Source organism: Hyperolius riggenbachi, unplaced genomic scaffold (genome assembly GCF_040937935.1).
Source record: "Hyperolius riggenbachi isolate aHypRig1 unplaced genomic scaffold, aHypRig1.pri scaffold_143, whole genome shotgun sequence".
NCBI lineage: Eukaryota > Metazoa > Chordata > Amphibia > Anura > Hyperoliidae > Hyperolius > Hyperolius riggenbachi.
The window spans coordinates 307245-327508 of NW_027152357.1; the positions used below are offsets into that span (position 1 = coordinate 307245).

Here is a 20264-nt window from a genome sequence, read left to right on the forward strand (position 1 = left end):
GAACTAATGTGTTCTTCAGCTGGGTTTGTCAGCTGCTGTCAGCAGGAAGTGTTGATTCAGACAGGAAAAGTCTTGCTAAACTAATTACCTCTGTTCTGTGGAAAGTTAATGAACTTCCCTGTTGAAAAAGCTTGCTGTTCTGTGACTCTGTGTGTAAGTGAAATATGGTGCATTCGCTGCTTCTTCATTATCAGTATTGAAAGATCCCGCAAGCATCACAGCTTTGATATCGGCGTTGGAGAAGATTGCGAGGGCGTCACAATTCCTCTTATGTATGGATGACATATTTATTGAACGGAACTTGGTGTGTAGGTGGTTACGGTGGTTTGGCTTTCCTCACTCTGACCCCTTCTGTCGTCAGCAGCCAATACTGAGGTGACACCACTGAGGACCTGCCTAGTAGAGGTGACTGCCCCGGGGAGAACCTGAACAATTATAAACATCTGAAATCAATGATCCCATTCCCATGTGACAACAGACAGATGAGGAGATCCTGGGGAAGATACAGGAGAGATGAATGATGGCCCTGAAGGGTCTGGAGATGACCTGGGAAGATCAGAATCCTCACCAGCCGTGACAATGAGTCCACCACAGGAACTCCAGCCCAGTTCTCCTTTCCCTGGTGAGGATATATCCACATCCCGGCATATCTACCCAGTGGCGTACCTAGGGCATTTGACACCCGGTGCTAGGTATTGAAAGACACCCCCCCACCCACGGTCCACCACCTGCGGCGCGCTAAGCGCGCCGCGGCGAAAAAAATGGGCGTGGCTATGACCGGATGGGGCGGAGCTAATTTAAAAGTGCACCCAAGTTTTAGTCAACCTTTCTCCAGAAAATTCACATCATTGCGCAGCTTTTCTCCAGAAAATACACAAAATGTCAGAAGCTTTCAACATAAAATACACGTAATGCGAGAACATTTCACCAGACATTACACGTTATGTGAGCAGATTTCACAAGAAAATACATTCAATCATGTCGGCAGATTTGACCAGAAAAAAATCATTCAATCTTGCGGTAGATTTGACCAGAACATACACAATGTCAGCACCAGATTTCACCACAAAATACACAATATCGGTAGTTAAACTGACCACAAAATACACAATGACGGTAGTTAAACTGACCACAAAATACACGACGGTAGTTAAACTGACCACAAAATACACAATGACGGTAGTTAAACTGACCACAAAATACACAATGACGGTTGTTAAACTGACCACAAAATACACGACGGTAGTTAAACTGACCACAAAATACACAATGACGGTAGTTAAACTGACCACAAAATACACAATGTCGGCAGTTAATCTGACCACAAAATACACAATGTCGGTAGCAGATCTGACCACAAAATACACAATATCGGTAGCAGATTTGAGTGTTGGCAAGCTGATAGCCTGGTGGGTAGGTGGTTAAGGGTGAGCAGCCTGATTGCCTAGTGGGTAGGTGGGCAGCCTGCTGGGTAGCAGTGGTGGGTAGGGGGGCAGCAGTGGTGGGTAGGTGGGCAGCCTGCTGAGTAGCCTGGTGGGTAGGTGGTCAGCAGTGGTGGGTAGGTGGGTAGCATGGTGGGTAGCCTGGTGGGTAGGGGGGCAGCAGTGGTGGGTAGGTGGGCAGCAGTGGTGGGTAGGTGGGCAGCAGTGGTGGGTAGCCTGCTGGGTAGCCTGGTGGGTAGGTGGGCAGCAGTGGTGGGTAGGTGGGCAGCAGCGGTGGTTAGCCTGCTGGGTAGCCTGGTGGGTAGGTGGGCAGCAGTGGTGGGTAGGTGGGCAGCAGCGGTGGGTAGGTGGGCAGCAGTGGTGGGCAGGTGGGCAGCAGCGGTGGGCAGGTGGGCAGCAGCGGTGGGTAGCCTGCTGGGTAGCCTGGTGGGTAGGTGGGCAGCAGCGGTGGGTAGGTGGGTAGCAGTGGTGGGTAGGTGGGCAGCAGTGGTGGGTAGCCTGCTGGGTAGCCTGGTGGGTAGGTAGGCAGCAGTGGTGGGTAGATGGGCAGCCTGCTGGGTAGCCTGGTGGGTAGGTGGGCAGCAGTGGTGGGTAGGTGGGCAGCAGTGGTGGGTAGCCTGCTGGGTAGGTGGGCAGCAGTGGTGGGTAGGTGGGCAGCAGTGGTGGGTAGGTGGGCAGCAGCAGTGGGTAGCCTGCTGGGTAGCCTGGTGGGTAGGTGGGCAGCAGTGGTGGGTAGGTGGGCAGCAGCGGTGGGTAGGTGGGCAGCAGTGGTGGGTAGGTGGGCAGCAGTGGTGGGTAGCCTGCTAGCAGTGGTGGGCAGGTGGGCAGCAGCGGTGGGTAGCCTGCTGGGTAGCCTGGTGGGTAGGTGGGCAGCAGTGGTGGGTAGGTGGGCAGCAGCGGTGGGTAGGTGGGCAGCAGCGGTGGGTAGCCTGGTGGGTAGGTGGGCAGCAGCGGTGGGTAGGTGGGCAGCAGCGGTGGGTAGCCTGGTGGGTAGGTGGGCAGCAGTGGTGGGTAACCTGCTGGGTAGGTGGGCAGCAGTGGTGGGTAGGTGGGCAGCAGTGGTGGGTAGGTGGGCAGCAGCAGTGGGTAGCCTGCTGGGTAGCCTGGTGGGTAGGTGGGCAGCAGTGGTGGGTAGGTGGGCAGCAGCGGTGGGTAGGTGGGCAGCAGTGGTGGGTAGCCTGCTAGCAGTGGTGGGCAGCAGCGGTGGGTAGCCTGCTGGGTAGCCTGGTGGGTAGCAGTGGTGGGTAGGTGGGCAGCAGCGGTGGGTAGGTGGGCAGCAGCGGTGGGTAGCCTGGTGGGTAGGTGGGCAGCAGCGGTGGGTAGGTGGGCAGCAGCGGTGGGTAGGTGGGCAGCAGCGGTGGGTAGGTGGGCAGCAGCGGTGGGTGGCCGGGCCGGTGCACCTGTAAAAGAAAAAAAACCCATTCACTTACCTGCAGATGAAACCTCTCTTCCGAATCCCAGGCAGCCTCCGCAGCTCCTCTTGAATGTCCCGCGCCGTCTCCTGCTGCGTCATCAGTGCAGGGCTACGGGAAGATGGCCACCGAAGCCCGCACTGGAGACAAAAATAGACGGCAAGATGGCGTCGGCGGCCATCTTGCCGTCTATTTTTGTCTCCAGTGCGGGCTTCGGCGGCCATCTTCCCGTAGCCCTGCTCGGGTAAACTGAGGGCGGCTATCAGCCGCCCTGTCAGTGCCCGTTGCCGGCGCCCGTGGAGGGGAAGCGCCGAAGGAGGGGACCCAGGTGAGGGAGATGTGGGGGGGTATTTCCCCCCTCCCCGCCGACGCTGCCACCCCTCCTTCAGCGCTGCTTCCCCTCCTGTGTCATCAAGGCTTCTGGGGAGGTCTTGATGACACCCCCCCTGGAGCTGACACCCGGAGCGGAGCGCTCCTAGCCGCCCCATGGTAGGGACGCCACTGTATCTACCTCACCAGCAGCTCGAGGAAAGGGCTCCGGAGAGAGCGAGCTTGTCTATCCATCGCTGCTGGAATCAGGTGCCAGGCACCGATGGTTATAATATCAGTAATGTAATATTACTGATATTTTACTATAGACACACCCGGCCCCAATTCTCACACTAACACCCCCCTCCCCGCCCCAATATCCCACTATGCCTAACACTAACCCCCCCATCCCATTGTGCCTAACACTAACCCCCCCATCCCATTGTGCCTAACACTAGTCCCCACACCCCACTTCCTGATGCCTAACACTAACCCCCCACCCCCCATCCCACTGTGGCTAACACTAACCCCCACCTAGTGCCTAATACTAACCCCCCACCCCCCATCGAACTGTGCCTAACACTAATCCCCCACCTAGTGACCAGGCCACTCCAGGCCTGGGCACTGGAGACTTACTAGGGCTGGCTCCTAGTACACAGTTCTTCTGCCGTGGAGACTCAGCAGCACCCCCCATTTGCAAAGAGTTATCACACAGTACCTTAAATGAGTCCGGGACTCCGGGTTGGGGATGCAGGCTCCACGGGGGTTAGATTAGGCTCATAACTTAATGTCCAGTCCCAAAACTAATGCAATTTCCCCAGGTGTGACGCGTCATATCCTTTCTGTGATATGCAACTTCAAAGCTTTCCTGTTTTAGCTTCCCACTGTCCAGACTCAGTTACTCAGGATTGTATATTTGGTCAACAGGTAGCTGTTTATATGAATACAAAGTTCAAAGCAATGCAACACCTTTTCAGGATGCAGGACAAAATCGGAGGTTGTTATGTAATTACCTGTTTCCTTGTTATGGCACTCTAGACTTCTGTACTACAAGTTAAGGTGGCCATACACTGGTCGATTTGCCATCAGATTCGACCAACAGATAGCTCCCTCTCTGATCGAATCTGATCAGAGAGGGATCGTATGGCCACCTTTACTGCAAACAGATTGTGAATCGATTTCAGCCTAAAACCGATCACAATCTCTGGAGCTGCCGCCATACCCCCCCCCCCCCCCCCCCCCGCATACATTACCTCTTCCGGCCGGCGCGAGTTCCCGCTGTCTTCTTCTCTGCTCCGCTCCAGACCGTTCCGGCAGCTACTGAACTTCCTGTTCAGGGGAAGTTTAAACAGTACAGGGCGCTCTACTGTTTAAACTTCCTGCTGGGACAGGAAGTTCTGTGTAGCTGCAGGAATGGTCCGGAGCGGAGCGGAGAAGAAGACAGCGGGGACCAGGGGACTCGCGCCGGCCGGAACAAGTAATGTATACCCGCTGCATTGCGTCAGTCGTCTGGCATTCAAACGCCGCTATCGACGCACTCCCGACCCGCCGGCAACCGAGAAAAATCTTCCGCACGGATGGTTCGACGGGAATCGACGGGAACGATCGATTTCAGACGGAAAACGATCGTTCTGTCAGCGGTGTGCGTGGCGATTTCACAGCCGTTTCGATCACTGTGATCAAATCGGCCGTATATCGGCAGGAAAATAGTTGTGTATGGGCCCCTTTACAGGTGACAAAGCAAAGTACACATATGAGACAGTATTCCATAGCAGATCAAAGGTAAGGACCTGAGTGGCTATTGACTAATTAGCCATCTCCTAATTAGAGGCTAGGTAGACAGTTCCTAATTGAATGTCTAGCTTAATTTGCCTATCCAACGTAATTGATCTATTCAGTATTCAATGCAGACAATGGTAGCTCTTCGGGCCCTTTCACACCAGAAGTATTTTTCGGCGTTTTAACGCCACGGCCGAAGTTGGCGTTTTGCTAGGTAAAAGAAAGTCCATAGACTTTCATTTTACCTTTCACATCTAACTCGGAGTTTTGGAGCGTTGCGTTTCAACGCTCCCAGGAGCTTTTTCAGGGCTGTTTACAGCCGAAGTTGGCTGTTGGCGTTTCAATGATAGTCAATGGAAAACGCCAACTTCAGCGTTTTCAAAGCCTTTTCAAAGCGTTTTACAGCTAACTTGTTCACTTATTTTTATAGAAGAAAAAAAAAAGGACGTTTTCATATGGGCTGTAAAACTCTTTCAAAACGCTTTGAAAAAGCTTTGAAAACGCTATGTATTGGCGTTAAGCAAAAGGCTGACTTTTAGCCTTTTCTACCGCAGCCTCTAGTGTGAAAGAGCCCTTCCTGCTGGCCACTTTGTAGCGCTCGCTATGCTACTCTGATAAGGCATGCTATTAGTCTTAGTGAATCAAGCCCAATATTTTTGTGACTGCAAAAATCGAACACCCCCATCTATCTATCTATCTATCTATCTATCTATCTATCTATCTATCTATCTATCTATCTATCTATCTATCTATCTATCTAATTAATTAATCAGGAAGTGGTTTTCTGGACACATAAACCTGGTGTTTATACATCGAGGGTCCTCAGTTGTGTTATGCCGAGTGTGTGGCCATGTGGAGGCCTGACTTACCGATAGCCAGATGAACAGATGCCACGTTCTGGCTGAGGGTGAGAGCCCAGAGCTGCAGGCAGTGCACTGATTGGACCCCCTGCACGGATTGGAGCATCTCCTTCACTGAGTTGTACGCTATGCTGCGCGGTGTACCTGGGAGATAAAGGAAGAGTAATAATGTTTCCATACCTGTGTCCTCCTCCTCCGCCCACTATCCTTATCTCATGCTGTACACACAACAGCCACTATTCCATCCTCATGGATAAATGATAAGATTGTCTATTGGTTGGAAGGAAACCCTTCAGTAGACTGATCAGAAATAATTGTATGTGTGTTGGTAAACATTGATTGATTCGGCATATGTTGCATCATGTATGCAAGCAGCTGACCAGCCCGTGTGACAGGAGCCTGAGGGAATTGGCTCAGAATGAGGGATTGGCCAAAAAAGCCATTGTACAGCTGTGTCTGTGTTCTGATTGGTTGCCAGGTTGCCCATTATTGGTTGTACAATCTCTCACTCCCATCATGCATCACTTGTATTATGCCCTTCCTCCAGTGTTCTGATGGCTACACCTTCATAGATTCCTCTGGACTGTCTGGAGTCATTCCTATGAGCTTCTCATTGCTCCATTCCCACAAGCCATGCTGGACCATGTGTCAGGCCCCCTGAAACCTTCATCACCATCTTATCTACCGAATATGCCCAATCTGCTTCTCTTCCATTGGCCACTTTCCCTCAGTACCCCCCAGCCTGGCCTTACCTTCCATCAGCACCCAAAAGACGTCTCGCATGATGGTCATGGTGGTCCCAACAACAAAGATGGAAAAGAGGAAGGTGCAGAGGGGGTCAGCAACCTTGTAGTGCGGCTGGAAGAGAAGATACAGTTAGCAGATGACTCTTCATACACAGTTCCTGCACTTCCTGTGTCATAGCTGCTGCCACGTGATATACAGGCCACCATGTGACACTAATGTCCACCCCGTGTCTATCTGCCACGGGCTGGAGTCTTCTGACATCATCCTTCCATACACAGTTCCTGCACTTCCTGTGTCATAGCTGCTGCCACGTGATATACAGGCCACCATGTGACACTAATGTCCACCCTGTGTCTATCTGCCACAGGGTGGAGTCTTCTAACATCATCCTTCCATACATAGTTCCTGCACTTCCTGTGTCATAGCTGCTGCCACGTGATATACAGGCCACCATGTGACACTAATGTCCACCCTGTGTCTATCTGCCACGGGCTGGAGTCTTCTAACATCATCCTTCCATACACAGTTCCTGCACTTCCTGTGTCATAGCTGCTGCCACGTGATATACAGGCCACCATGTGACACTAATGTCCACACCGTGTCTATCTGCCATGGGCTGGAGTCTTCTGACATCATCCTTCCATACACAGTTCCTGCACTTCCTGTGTCATAGCTGCTGCCACGTGATATACAGGCCACCATGTGACACTAATGTCCACCCTGTGTCTATCTGCCACAGGCTCGAGTCTTCTGACATCATCCTTCCATACACAGTTCCTGCACTTCCTGTGTCATAGCTGCTGCCACATGATATACAGGCCACCATGTGACACTAATGTCCACCCCGTGTCTATCTGCCACGGGCTGGAGTCTTCTGACATCATCCTTGCATACACAGTTCATGCACTTCCTGTGTCATAGCTGCTGCCACGTGGTATACAGGCCACCATGTGACACTAATGTCCACCCTGTGTCTATCTGCCATGGGCTGGAGTCTTCTAACATCATCCTTGCATACACAGTTCATGCACTTCCTGTGTCATAGCTGCTGCCACGTGGTATACAGGCCACCATGTGACACTAATGTCCACCCTGTGTCTATCTGCCATGGGCTGGAGTCTTCTGACATCATCCTTCCATACACAGTTCCTGCACTTCCTGTGTCATAGCTGCTGCCACGTGGTATACAGGCCACCATGGGACACTAATGTCCACCCTGTGTATATCTACCATGGGCTGGAGTCTTCTGACATCATCCTTCCATACACAGTTCCTGCACTTCCTGTGTCATAGCTGCTGCCACGTGATATACAGGCCACCATGTGACACTAATGTCCACCCTGTGTCTATCTGCCACGGGCTGGAGTCTTCTGACATCATCCTTCCATACACAGTTCCTGCACTTCCTGTGTCATAGCTGCTGTCACGTGATATACAGGCCACCATGTGACACTAATGTCCACACCGTGTCTATCTGCCACGGGCTGGAGTCTTCTGAAATCATCCTTCCATACACAGTTCCTGCACTTCCTGTGTCAAAGCTACTGCCACGTTATATACAGGCCACCATGTGACACTAATGTCCACCCCGTGTCTATCTGCCACGGGCTGGAGTCTTCTGACATCATCCTTCCATACACAGTTCCTGCACTTCCTGTGTCATAGCTGCTGTCACATGATATACAGGCCACCATGTGACTAATGTCCACCCCGTGTCTATCTGCCACAGGCTAGAGTCTTCTGACATCATCCTTCCATACACAGTTCCTGCACTTCCTGTGTCATAGCTGCTGCCACGTGATATACAGGCCACCATGTGACACTAATGTCCACTCCGTGTCTATCTGCCACAGGCTGGAGTCTTCTGACATCCTCCTTCCATACACAGTTCCTGCACTCCCTGTGTCATAGCTGCTGCCACGTGATATACAGGCCACCATGTGACTAATGTCCACCCTGTGTCTATCTGCCACGGGCTGGAGTCTTCTGACATCATCCTTCCATACACAGTTCATGCACTTCCTGTGTCATAGCTGCTGCCACGTGATATACAGGCCACCATGTGACACTAATGTCCACCCCGTGTCTATCTGCCACGGGCTGGAGTCTTCTGACATCATCCTTCCATACACAGTTCCTGCACTTCCTGTGTCATAGCTGCTGTCACGTGATATACAGGCCACCATGTGACACTAATGTCCGCACCGTGTCTATCTGCCACAGGCTGGAGTCTTCTGACATCATCCTTCCATACACAGCTCCTGCACTTCCTGTGTCATAGCTGCTGCCACGTGATATACAGGTCACCATGTGACACTAATGTCCACCCTGTGTCTATCTGCCACGGGCTGGAGTCTTCTGACATCATCCTTCCATACACAGTTCCTGCACTTCCTGTGTCATAGCTGCTGCCACGTGATATACAGGCCACCATGTGACTAATGTCCACCCTGTGTCTATCTGCCACGGGCAGGAGTCTTCTGACATCATCCTTCCATACACAGTTCCTGCACTTCCTGTGTCATAGCTGCTGCCACGTGATATACAGGCCACCATGTGACTAATGTCCACCCTGTGTCTATCTGCCACGGGCAGGAGTCTTCTGACATCATCCTTCCATACACAGTTCCTGCACTTCCTGTGTCATAGCTGCTGCCACGTGATATACAGGCCACCATGTGACACTAATGTCCACACCGTGTCTATCTGCCATGGGCTGGAGTCTTCTGACATCATCCTTCCATACACAGTTCCTGCACTTCCTGTGTCATAGCTGCTGCCACGTGATATACAGGCCACCATGTGACACTAATGTCCACCCCGTGTCTATCTGCCACGGGCTGGAGTCTTCTGACATCATCCTTCCATACACAGTTCCTGCACTTCCTGTGTCATAGCTGCTGCCACGTGATATACAGGCCACCATGTGACACTAATGTCCACCCTGTGTCTATCTGCCACGGGCTGGAGTCTTCTGACATCATCCTTCCATACACAGTTCCTGCACTTCCTGTGTCATAGCTGCTGCCACGTGATATACAGGCCACCATGTGACTAATGTCCACCCTGTGTCTATCTGCCACGGGCAGGAGTCTTCTGACATCATCCTTCCATACACAGTTCCTGCACTTCCTGTGTCAAAGCTACTGCCACGTGATATACAGGCCACCATGTGACTAATGTCCACCCTGTGTCTATCTGCCACGGGCTGGAGTCTTCTGACATCATCCTTCCATACACAGTTCCTGCACTTCCTGTGTCATAGCTGCTGCCACGTGATATACAGGCCACCATGTGACTAATGTCCACCCTGTGTCTATCTGCCACGGGCAGGAGTCTTCTGACATCATCCTTCCATACACAGTTCCTGCACTTCCTGTGTCATAGCTGCTGCCACGTGATATACAGGCCACCATGTGACTAATGTCCACCCTGTGTCTATCTGCCACGGGCAGGAGTCTTCTGACATCATCCTTCCATACACAGTTCCTGCACTTCCTGTGTCATAGCTGCTGCCACGTGATATACAGGCCACCATGTGACACTAATGTCCACCCCGTGTCTATCTGCCACGGGCTGGAGTCTCCTGACATCATCCTTCCATACACAGTTCCTGCACTTCCTGTGTCATAGCTGCTGCCACGTGATATACAGGCCACCATGTGACACTAATGTCCACCCCGTGTCTATCTGCCACGGGCTGGAGTCTTCTGACATCATCCTTCCATACACAGTTCCTGCACTTCCTGTGTCATAGCTGCTGCCACGTGATATACAGGCCACCATGTGACACTAATGTCCACCCCGTGTCTATCTGCCACGGGCTGGAGTCTCCTGACATCATCCTTCCATACACAGTTCCTGCACTTCCTGTGTCATAGCTGCTGCCACGTGATATACAGGCCACCATGTGACACTAATGTCCACCCTGTGTCTATCTGCCACGGGCTGGAGTCTTCTGACATCATCCTTCCATACACAGTTCCTGCACTTCCTGTGTCATAGCTGCTGCCACGTGATATACAGGCCACCATGTGACACTAATGTCCACCCTGTGTCTATCTGCCACGGGCTGGAGTCTTCTGACATCATCCTTCCATACACAGTTCCTGCACTTCCTGTGTCATAGCTGCTGCCACGTGATATACAGGCCACCATGTGACTAATGTCCACCCTGTGTCTATCTGCCACGGGCAGGAGTCTTCTGACATCATCCTTCCATACACAGTTCCTGCACTTCCTGTGTCATAGCTGCTGCCATGTGATATACAGGCCACCATGTGACACTAATGTCCACCCTGTGTCTATCTGCCACGGGCTGGAGTCTTCTGACATCATCCTTCCATACACAGTTCATGCACTTCCTGTGTCATAGCTGCTGCCACGTAATATACAGGCCACCATGTGACACTAATGTCCACCCCGTGTCTATCTGCCACGGGCTAGAGTCTCCTGACATCATCCTTCCATACACAGTTCCTGCACTTCCTGTGTCATAGCTGCTGCCACGTGATATACATGCCACCATGTGACACTAATGTCCACCCTGTGTCTATCTGCCACGGGCTGGAGTCTTCTGACATCATCCTTCCATACACAGTTCCTGCACTTCCTGTGTCATAGCTGCTGTCACATGATATACAGGCCACCATGTGACACTAATGTCCCCCCTGTGTCTATCTGCCACGGGCTGGAGTCTTCTGACATCATCCTTCCATACACAGTTCATGCACTTCCTGTGTCATAGCTGCTGCCACGTGGTATACAGGCCACCATGTGACTAATGTCCACCCTGTGTCTATCTGCCACGGGCTGGAGTCTTCAGACATCATCCTTCCATACACAGTTCTTGCACTTCCTGTGTCATAGCTGCTCCCACATGATATACAGGCCACCATGTGACACTAATGTCCACCCCGTGTCTATCTGCCACGGGCTGGAGTCTTCTGACATCATCCTTCCATACACAGTTCCTGCACTTCCTGTGTCATAGCTGCTGCCACGTGATATACAGGCCACCATGTGACACTAATGTCCACCCCGTGTCTATCTGCCACGGGCTGGAGTCTTCTGACATCATCCTTCCATACACAGTAGAAACTTAAACTGGATATTATAAAAATACTAGTAAAAAGGCCCGCCCGTTAAAAAACGGGCGCTAGGTCACAGCCACTACCCCCGCAATGTGCGCACATGCTCAGTCCAAAAAAGCTAAGGACACCCAACCATTCATCTGATGACGCAGGGACACTTGCATTTTATTATATAGGATATTGTGAGAAATGTTGCATAATGGAAATGAACATTCTAATTATATTTGATTTATAGTCATACAGGCACATGGCCAGGACCTGGGGACTGAGATTACTATATCAGGATTGGCCATACATTGTATAGTCATACAGGCACATGGCCGGGACCCGGGGACTGAGATTACTATATCAGGATTGGCCATACATTGTATAGTCATACAGGCACATGGCCAGAACCCCGGGACTGAGATTACTATATCAGGATTGGCCATACATTGTATAGTCATACAGGCACATGGCTGGGACCCGGGGACTGAGATTACTATATCAGGATTGGCCATACATTGTATAGTCATACAGGCACATGGCCGGGACCCGGGCACTGAGATTACTATATCAGGATTGGCCATACATTGTATAGTCATACAGGGACATGGCCGGGACCTGGGGACTGAGATTACTATATCAGGATTGGCCATACATTGTATAGTCATACAGGGACATGGCCGGGACCCGGGGACTGAGATTACTATATCAGGATTGGCCATACATTGTATAGTCATACAGGCACATGACAGGGACCCGGGGACTGAGATTACTATATCAGGATTGGCCATGCATTGTATAGTCATACAGACACATGGTCAGGACCCGGGGACTGAGATTACTATATCAGGATTGGCCATACATTGTATAGTTATACAGGCACATGGCTGGGACCCGGGGACTGAGATTACTATATCAGGATTGGCCATACATTGTATAGTCATACAGGCACATGGCCAGGACCCGGGGACTGAGATCACTATATCAGGATTGGCCATACATTGTATAGTCATACAGGTACATGGCCGGGACCCGGGGACTGAGATTACTATATCAGGATTGTCCATACATTGTATAGTCATACAGGCACATGGCCAGGACCCGGGGACTGAGATTACTATATCAGGATTGGCCATACATTGTATAGTCATACAGGTACATGGCCGGGACCCGGGGACTGAGATTACTATATCAGGATTGGCCATACATTATATAGTCATACAGGCGCATGGTCGGGACCCGGGGACTGAGATTACTATATCAGGATTGGCCATACATTGTATAGTCATACAGGCACATGGCCGGGACCCGGGGACTGAGATTACTATATCAGGATTGTCCATACATTGTATAGTCATACAGGCACATGGCCAGGACCCGGGGACTGAGATTACTATATCAGGATTGTCCATACATTGTATAGTCATACAGGCACATGGCCAGGACCCGGGGACTGAGATTACTATATCAGGATTGGCCATACATTGTATAGTCATACAGGCACATGGTCAGGACCTGGGGACTGAGATTACTATATCAGGATTGGCCATACATTGTATAGTCATACAGGTACATGGCCGGGACCCGGGGACTGAGATTACTATATCAGGATTGGCCATACATTGTATAGTCATACAGGCACATGGCTGGGACCCGGGGACTGAGATTACTATATCAGGATTGGCCATACATTGTATAGTCATACAGACACATGACAGGGACCCGGGGACTGAGATTACTATATCAGGATTGGCCATACATTGTATAGTCATACAAGCACATGGTCAGGACCCGGGGACTGAGATTACTATATCAGGATTGGCCATACATTGTATAGTCATACAGGTACATGGCCGGGACCCGGGGACTGAGGTTACTATATCAGGATTGGCCATACATTGTATAGTCATACAGGCACATGGTCAGGACCCGGGGACTGAGATTACTATATCAGGATTGGCCATACATTATATAGTCATACAGGCACATGGCCGGGACCCGGGGACTGAGATTACTATAACAGGATTGGCCATACATTGTATAGTCATACAGGCACATGGCCGGGACCCGGGGACTGAGATTACTATATCAGGATTGGCCATACATTATATAGTCATACAGACACATGGCCAGGACCCGGGGACTGAGATCACTATATGAGGATTGGCCATACATTGTATAGTCATACAGGCACATGGCTGGGACCCGGGGACTGAGATTACTATATCAGGATTGGCCATACATTGTATAGTCATACAGGCACATGGCTGGGACCCGGGGACTGAGATTACTATATCAGGATTGGCCATACATTGTATAGTCATACAGGCACATGGCCGGGACCCGGGGACTGAGATTACTATATCCGGATTGGCCATACATTGTATAGTCATACAGGCACATGGCCGGGACCCGGGGACTGAGATTACTATATCAGGATTGGCCATACATTGTATAGTCATACAGGAACATGGCCAGGGACTGAGATTACTATATCAGGATTGGCCATACATTGTATAGTCATACAGGCACATGGCCAGGACCCGGGGACTGAGATCACTATATCAGGATTGGCCATACATTGTATAGTCATACAGGCACATGGCTGGGACCCGGGGACTGAGATTACTATATCAGGATTGGCCATACATTGTATAGTCATACAGGAACATGGCCAGGGACTGAGATTACTATATCAGGATTGGCCATACATTGTATAGTCATACAGGCACATGGCCAGGACCCGGGGACTGAGATCACTATATCAGGATTGGCCATACATTGTATAGTCATACAGGCACATGGCTGGGACCCGGGGACTGAGATTACTATATCAGGATTGGTCATACATTGTATAGTCATACAGGCACATGGCCGGGACCCGGGGACTGAGATTACTATAGCATTATTGGCCATACATTGTATAGTCATGCAGGCACATGGTCAGGACCCGGGGACTGAGATTACTATATCAGGATTGGCCATACATTGTATAGTCATACAGGCACATGGCTGGGACCCGGGGACTGAGATTACTATATCAGGATTGGCCATACATTGTATAGTCACACAGGCACATGGCCAGGACCAGGGGACTGAGATTACTATATCAGGACTGGCCATACATTGTATAGTCATGCAGGCACATGGCCGGGGCCCGGGGACTGAGATTACTATATCAGGATTGGCCATACATTGTATAGTCATACAGGCACATGGCCAGGACCCGGGGACTGAGATTACTATATCAGGATTGGCCATACATTGTATAGTCATACAGGCACATGGCTGGGACCCAGGGACTGAGATTACTATATCAGGATTGGCCATACATTGTATAGTCATACAGGCACATGGCCAGGACCCGGGGACTGAGATTACTATATCAGGATTGGCCATACATTGTATAGTCATACAGGCACATGGTCAGGACCCGGGGACTGAGATTACTATATCAGGACTGGCCATATATTGTATAGTCATACAGGCACATGGCCGGGACCCGGGGACTGAGATTACTATATCAGGTTTGGCCATACATTGTATAGTCATACAGGCACATGGCCGGGACCCGGGGACTGAGATTACTATACCAGGATTGGCCATACATTGTATAGTCATACAGGCACATGGCCGGGGACTGAGATTACTATATCAGGACTGGCCATACATTGTATAGTCATACAGGCACATGGCCGAGACCCGGGGACTGAGATTACTATATCAGGATTGGCCATACATTGTATAGTCATACAGGTACATGGCCGGGACCCGGGGACTGAGATTACTATATCAGGATTGGCCATACATTGTATAGTCATACAGGCACATGGTCAGGACCCGGGGACTGAGATTACTATATCAGGATTGGCCATACATTGTATAGTCATACAGGCACATGGCTGGGACCCGGGGACTGAGATTACTATATCAGGATTGGCCATACATTGTATAGTCATACAGGCACATGGTCAGGACCCGGGGACTGAGATTTCTATATCAGGATTGGCCATACATTGTATAGTCATACAGGCACATGGCTGGGACCCGGGGACTGAGATTACTATATCAGGATTGGCCATACATTGTATAGTCATACAGACACATGGCTGGGACCCGGGGACTGAGATTACTATATCAGGATTGGCCATACATTGTATAGTCATACAGACACATGGCCGGGACCCGGGGACTGAGATTACTATATCAGGATTGGCCATACATTGTATAGTCATACAGGCACATGGTCAGGACCCGAGGACTGAGATTACTATATCAGGATTGGCCATACATTGTATAGTCATACAGGCACATGGCCGGGACCCGGGGACTGAGATTACTATATCAGGATTGGCCATACATTGTATAGTCATACAGGCACATGGCCGGGACCCGGGGACTGAGATTACTATATCAGGATTGGCCATACATTGTATAGTCATACAGGCACATGGCCGGGGACTGAGATTACTATATCAGGATTGGCCATACATTGTATAGTCATACAGGCACATGGCCGGGACCCGGGGACTGAGATTACTATATCAGGATTGGCCATACATTGTGTAGTCATACAGGCACATGGCTGGGACCCGGGGACTAAGATTACTATATCAGGATTGGCCATACATTGTATAGTCATACAGGCACATGGCCAGGACCCGGGGACTGAGATTACTATATCAGGGTCTGCCATACATTGTATAGTCATACAGGCACGTGGCCTGGACCCGGGGACTGAGGTTACTATATCAGGATTGGCCATACATTGTATAGTCATACAGGAACATGGCCAGGGACTGAGATTACTATATCAGGATTGGCCATACATTGTATAGTCATACAGGTACATGGTCAGGACCCGGGGACTGAGATTACTATATCAGGATTGGCCATACATTGTATAGTCATACAGGAACATGACCGGGACCTAGGGACTGAGATTACTATATCAGGATTGGCCATACATTGTATAGTCATACAGGCACATGGCCGGGACCCGGGGACTGAGATTACTATATCAGGATTGGTCATACATTGTATAGTCATACAGGCACATGGCCAGGATCCGGGGACTGAGATTACTATATCAGGATTGGCCATACATTGTATAGTCATACAGGCACATGGCCAGGACCCGGGGACTGAGATTACTATATCAGGATTGGCCATACATTGTATAGTCATACAGGCACATGGCCAGGACCCGGGGACTGAGATTACTATATCAGGATTGGCCGTACATTGTGTAGTCATACAGGCACATGGCCGGGACTCGGGGACTAAGATTACTATATCAGGATTGGCCATACATTGTATAGTCATACAGGCACATGGCCGGGACACGGGGACTAAGATTACTATATCAGGATTGGCCATACGTTGTATAGTCATACAGGCACATGGCCAGGACCCGGGGACTAAGATTACTATATCAGGATTGGCCATACATTGTATAGTCATACAGGCACATGGCCGGGACCCGGGGACTGAGATTACTATATCAGGATTGGCCATACATTATATAGTCATACAGGCACATGGCCAGCCCAGGACCCGGGAACTGAGATTACTATATCAGGATTGGCCATACATTGTATAGTCATACAGGCACATGACCCGGGGACTGAGATTACTATATCAGGATTGGCCATACATTGTATAGTCATACAGGTACATGGCCGGGACCCGGGGACTGAGATTACTATATCAGGATTGGCCATACATTGTATAGTCATACAGGCACATGGCCGGGACCCGGGGACTGAGATTACTATATCAGGATTGGCCATACATTGTATAGTCATACAGGTACATGGCCGGGACCCGGGGACTGAGATTACTATATCAGGATTGGCCATACATTGTATAGTCATACAGGCACATGGCCGGGACCCGGGGACTGAGATTACTATATCAGGATTGGCCATACATTGTATAGTTATACAGGCACATGGCCGGGACCCGGGGACTGAGATTACTATATCAGGATTGGCCATACATTGTATAGTCATACAGGCACATGGCCGGGACCCGGAGACTGAGATTACTATATCAGGATTGGCCATACATTGTATAGTCATACAGGCATATGGTGAAGACCCGGGGACTGAGATTACTATATCAGGATTGGCCATACATTGTATAGTTATACAGGCACATGGCCGGGACCCGGGGACTGAGATTACTATATCAGGATTGGCCATACATTGTATAGTCATACAGGCACATGGCCGGGACCCGGAGACTGAGATTACTATATCAGGATTGGCCATACATTGTATAGTCATACAGGCACATGGCTGGGACCCGGGGACTGAGATTACTATATCAGGATTGGCCATACATTGTATAGTCATACAGGCATATGGTCAGGACCCTGGGACTGAGATTACTATATCAGGATTGGCCATACATTGTATAGTCATACAGGCACATGGTCAGGACCCTGGGACTGAGATTACTATATCAGGATTGGCCATACATTGTATAGTCATACAGGCACATGGCCGGGTCCCGGGGACTGAGATTACTATATCAGGATTGGCCATACATTGTATAGTCATACAGGCACATGGCCGGGTCCCGGGGACTGAGATTACTATATCAGGATTGGCCATACATTGTATAGTCATACAGGCACATGGTCAGGACCTGGGGACTGAGATTACTATATCAGGATTGGCCATACATTGTATAGTCATACAGGCACATGGCCGGGACCCGGGGACTGAGATTACTATATCAGGATTGGCCATACATTGTATAGTCATACAGGCACATGGCCGGGACCCGGGGACTGAGATTACTATATCAGGATTGGCCATACATTGTATAGTCATACAGGCACATGGCCGGGACCCGGGGACTGAGATTACTATATCAGGATTGGCCATACATTGTATAGTCACACAGGCACATGGCCAGGACCCGGGGACTGAGATTACTATATCAGGATTGGCCATACATTGTATAGTCATACAGGCACGTGGCCTGGACCCGGGGACTGAGATTACTATATCAGGATTGGCCATACATTGTATAGTCATACAGGCACGTGGCCTGGACCCGGGGACTGAGATTACTATATCAGGATTGGCCATACATTGTATAGTCATACAGGCACATGGCCAGGACCCGGGGACTGAGATTACTATATCAGGATTGGCCATACATTGTATAGTCATACAGGAACATGGCCAGGGACTGAGATTACTATATCAGGATTGGCCATACATTGTATAGTCACACAGGCACATGGCCAGGACCAGGGGACTGAGATTACTATATCAGGATTGGCCATACATTGTATAGTCACACAGGCACATGGCCAGGACCAGGGGACTGAGATTACTATATCAGGATTGGCCATACATTGTATAGTCATACAGACACATGGCCAGGACCCGGGGACTGAGATTACTATATCAGGATTGGCCATACATTGTATAGTCATACAGACACATGGCCAGGACCCGGGGACTGAGATTACTATAACAGGATTGGCCATACATTGTATAGTCATACAGGCACATGGCCGGGACCCGGGGACTGAGATTACTATATCAGGATTGGCCATACATTGTATAGTCATACAGGCACATGGCCAGGACCAGGGGACTGAGATTACTATATCAGGATTGGCCATACATTGTATAGTCACACAGGCACATGGCCAGGACCAGGGGACTGAGATTACTATATCAGGATTGGCCATACATTGTATAGTCATACAGACACATGGCCAGGACCAGGGGACTGAGATTACTATATCAGGATTTGCCATACATTGTATAGTCATACAGGCACATGGCCAGGACCCGGGGACTGAGATTACTATATCAGGATTGGCCATACATTGTATAGTCATACAGGAACATGGCCAGGGACTGAGATTACTATATCAGGATTGGCCATACATTGTATAGTCATACAGGCACATGGCCGGGGACTGAGATTACTATATCAGGATTGGCCATACATTGTATAGTCACACAGGCACATGGCCAGGACCAGGGGACTGAGATTACTATATCAGGATTGGCCATACATTGTATAGTCACACAGGCACATGGGCGGGACCCGGGGACTGAGATTACTATATCAGGATTGGCCATACATTGTATAGTCATACAGACACATGGCCGGGACCCGGGGACTGAGATTACTATAGCATTATTGGCCATACATTGTATAGTCATGCAGGCACATGGCCGGGGCCCGGGGACTGAGATTACTATATCAGGATTGGCCATACATTGTATAGTCATACAGGCACATGGCCGGGACCCGGGGACTGAGATTACTATATCAGGATTGGCCATACATTGTATAGTCATACAGGTACATGGCCGGGACCCGGGGACTGAGATTACTATATCAGGATTGGCCATACATTGTATAGTCATACAGAGACATGGCCGGGACCCGGGGACTGAGATTACTATAGCATTATTGGCCATACATTGTATAGTCATGCAGGCACATGGCTGGGTCCTGTTCCTCTATAGCTGGAGCCATTACTACTCTATTACCAAGTCTTCTTCCATGCATGAACTGGTGGGAGTATTACTATTCTAGTCCTCTTCTCTCCGCCTTCAGGATGCTGATTGGAGAATTCTCTTGCTGCCTCATCCA

At 50.0% G+C, this 20264-nt stretch overlaps 1 protein-coding gene across 1 annotated transcript in view; it reads right to left on the reverse strand.

The window, feature by feature from the left end:
• The window catches only part of LOC137543658 (proton-coupled zinc antiporter SLC30A2-like), a 92555-nt gene that overhangs the window by 3811 nt on the left and 68480 nt on the right, over positions 1–20264 (reverse strand). The window contains exons 6-7 of the mRNA XM_068264784.1: positions 6555–6660; positions 5812–5946 (exon numbers count right to left, since the gene is read on the reverse strand). Coding sequence (XP_068120885.1) covers positions 5812–5946; positions 6555–6660 — 241 coding nt within the window. The remainder of the gene's footprint in view (positions 1–5811; positions 5947–6554; positions 6661–20264) is intronic.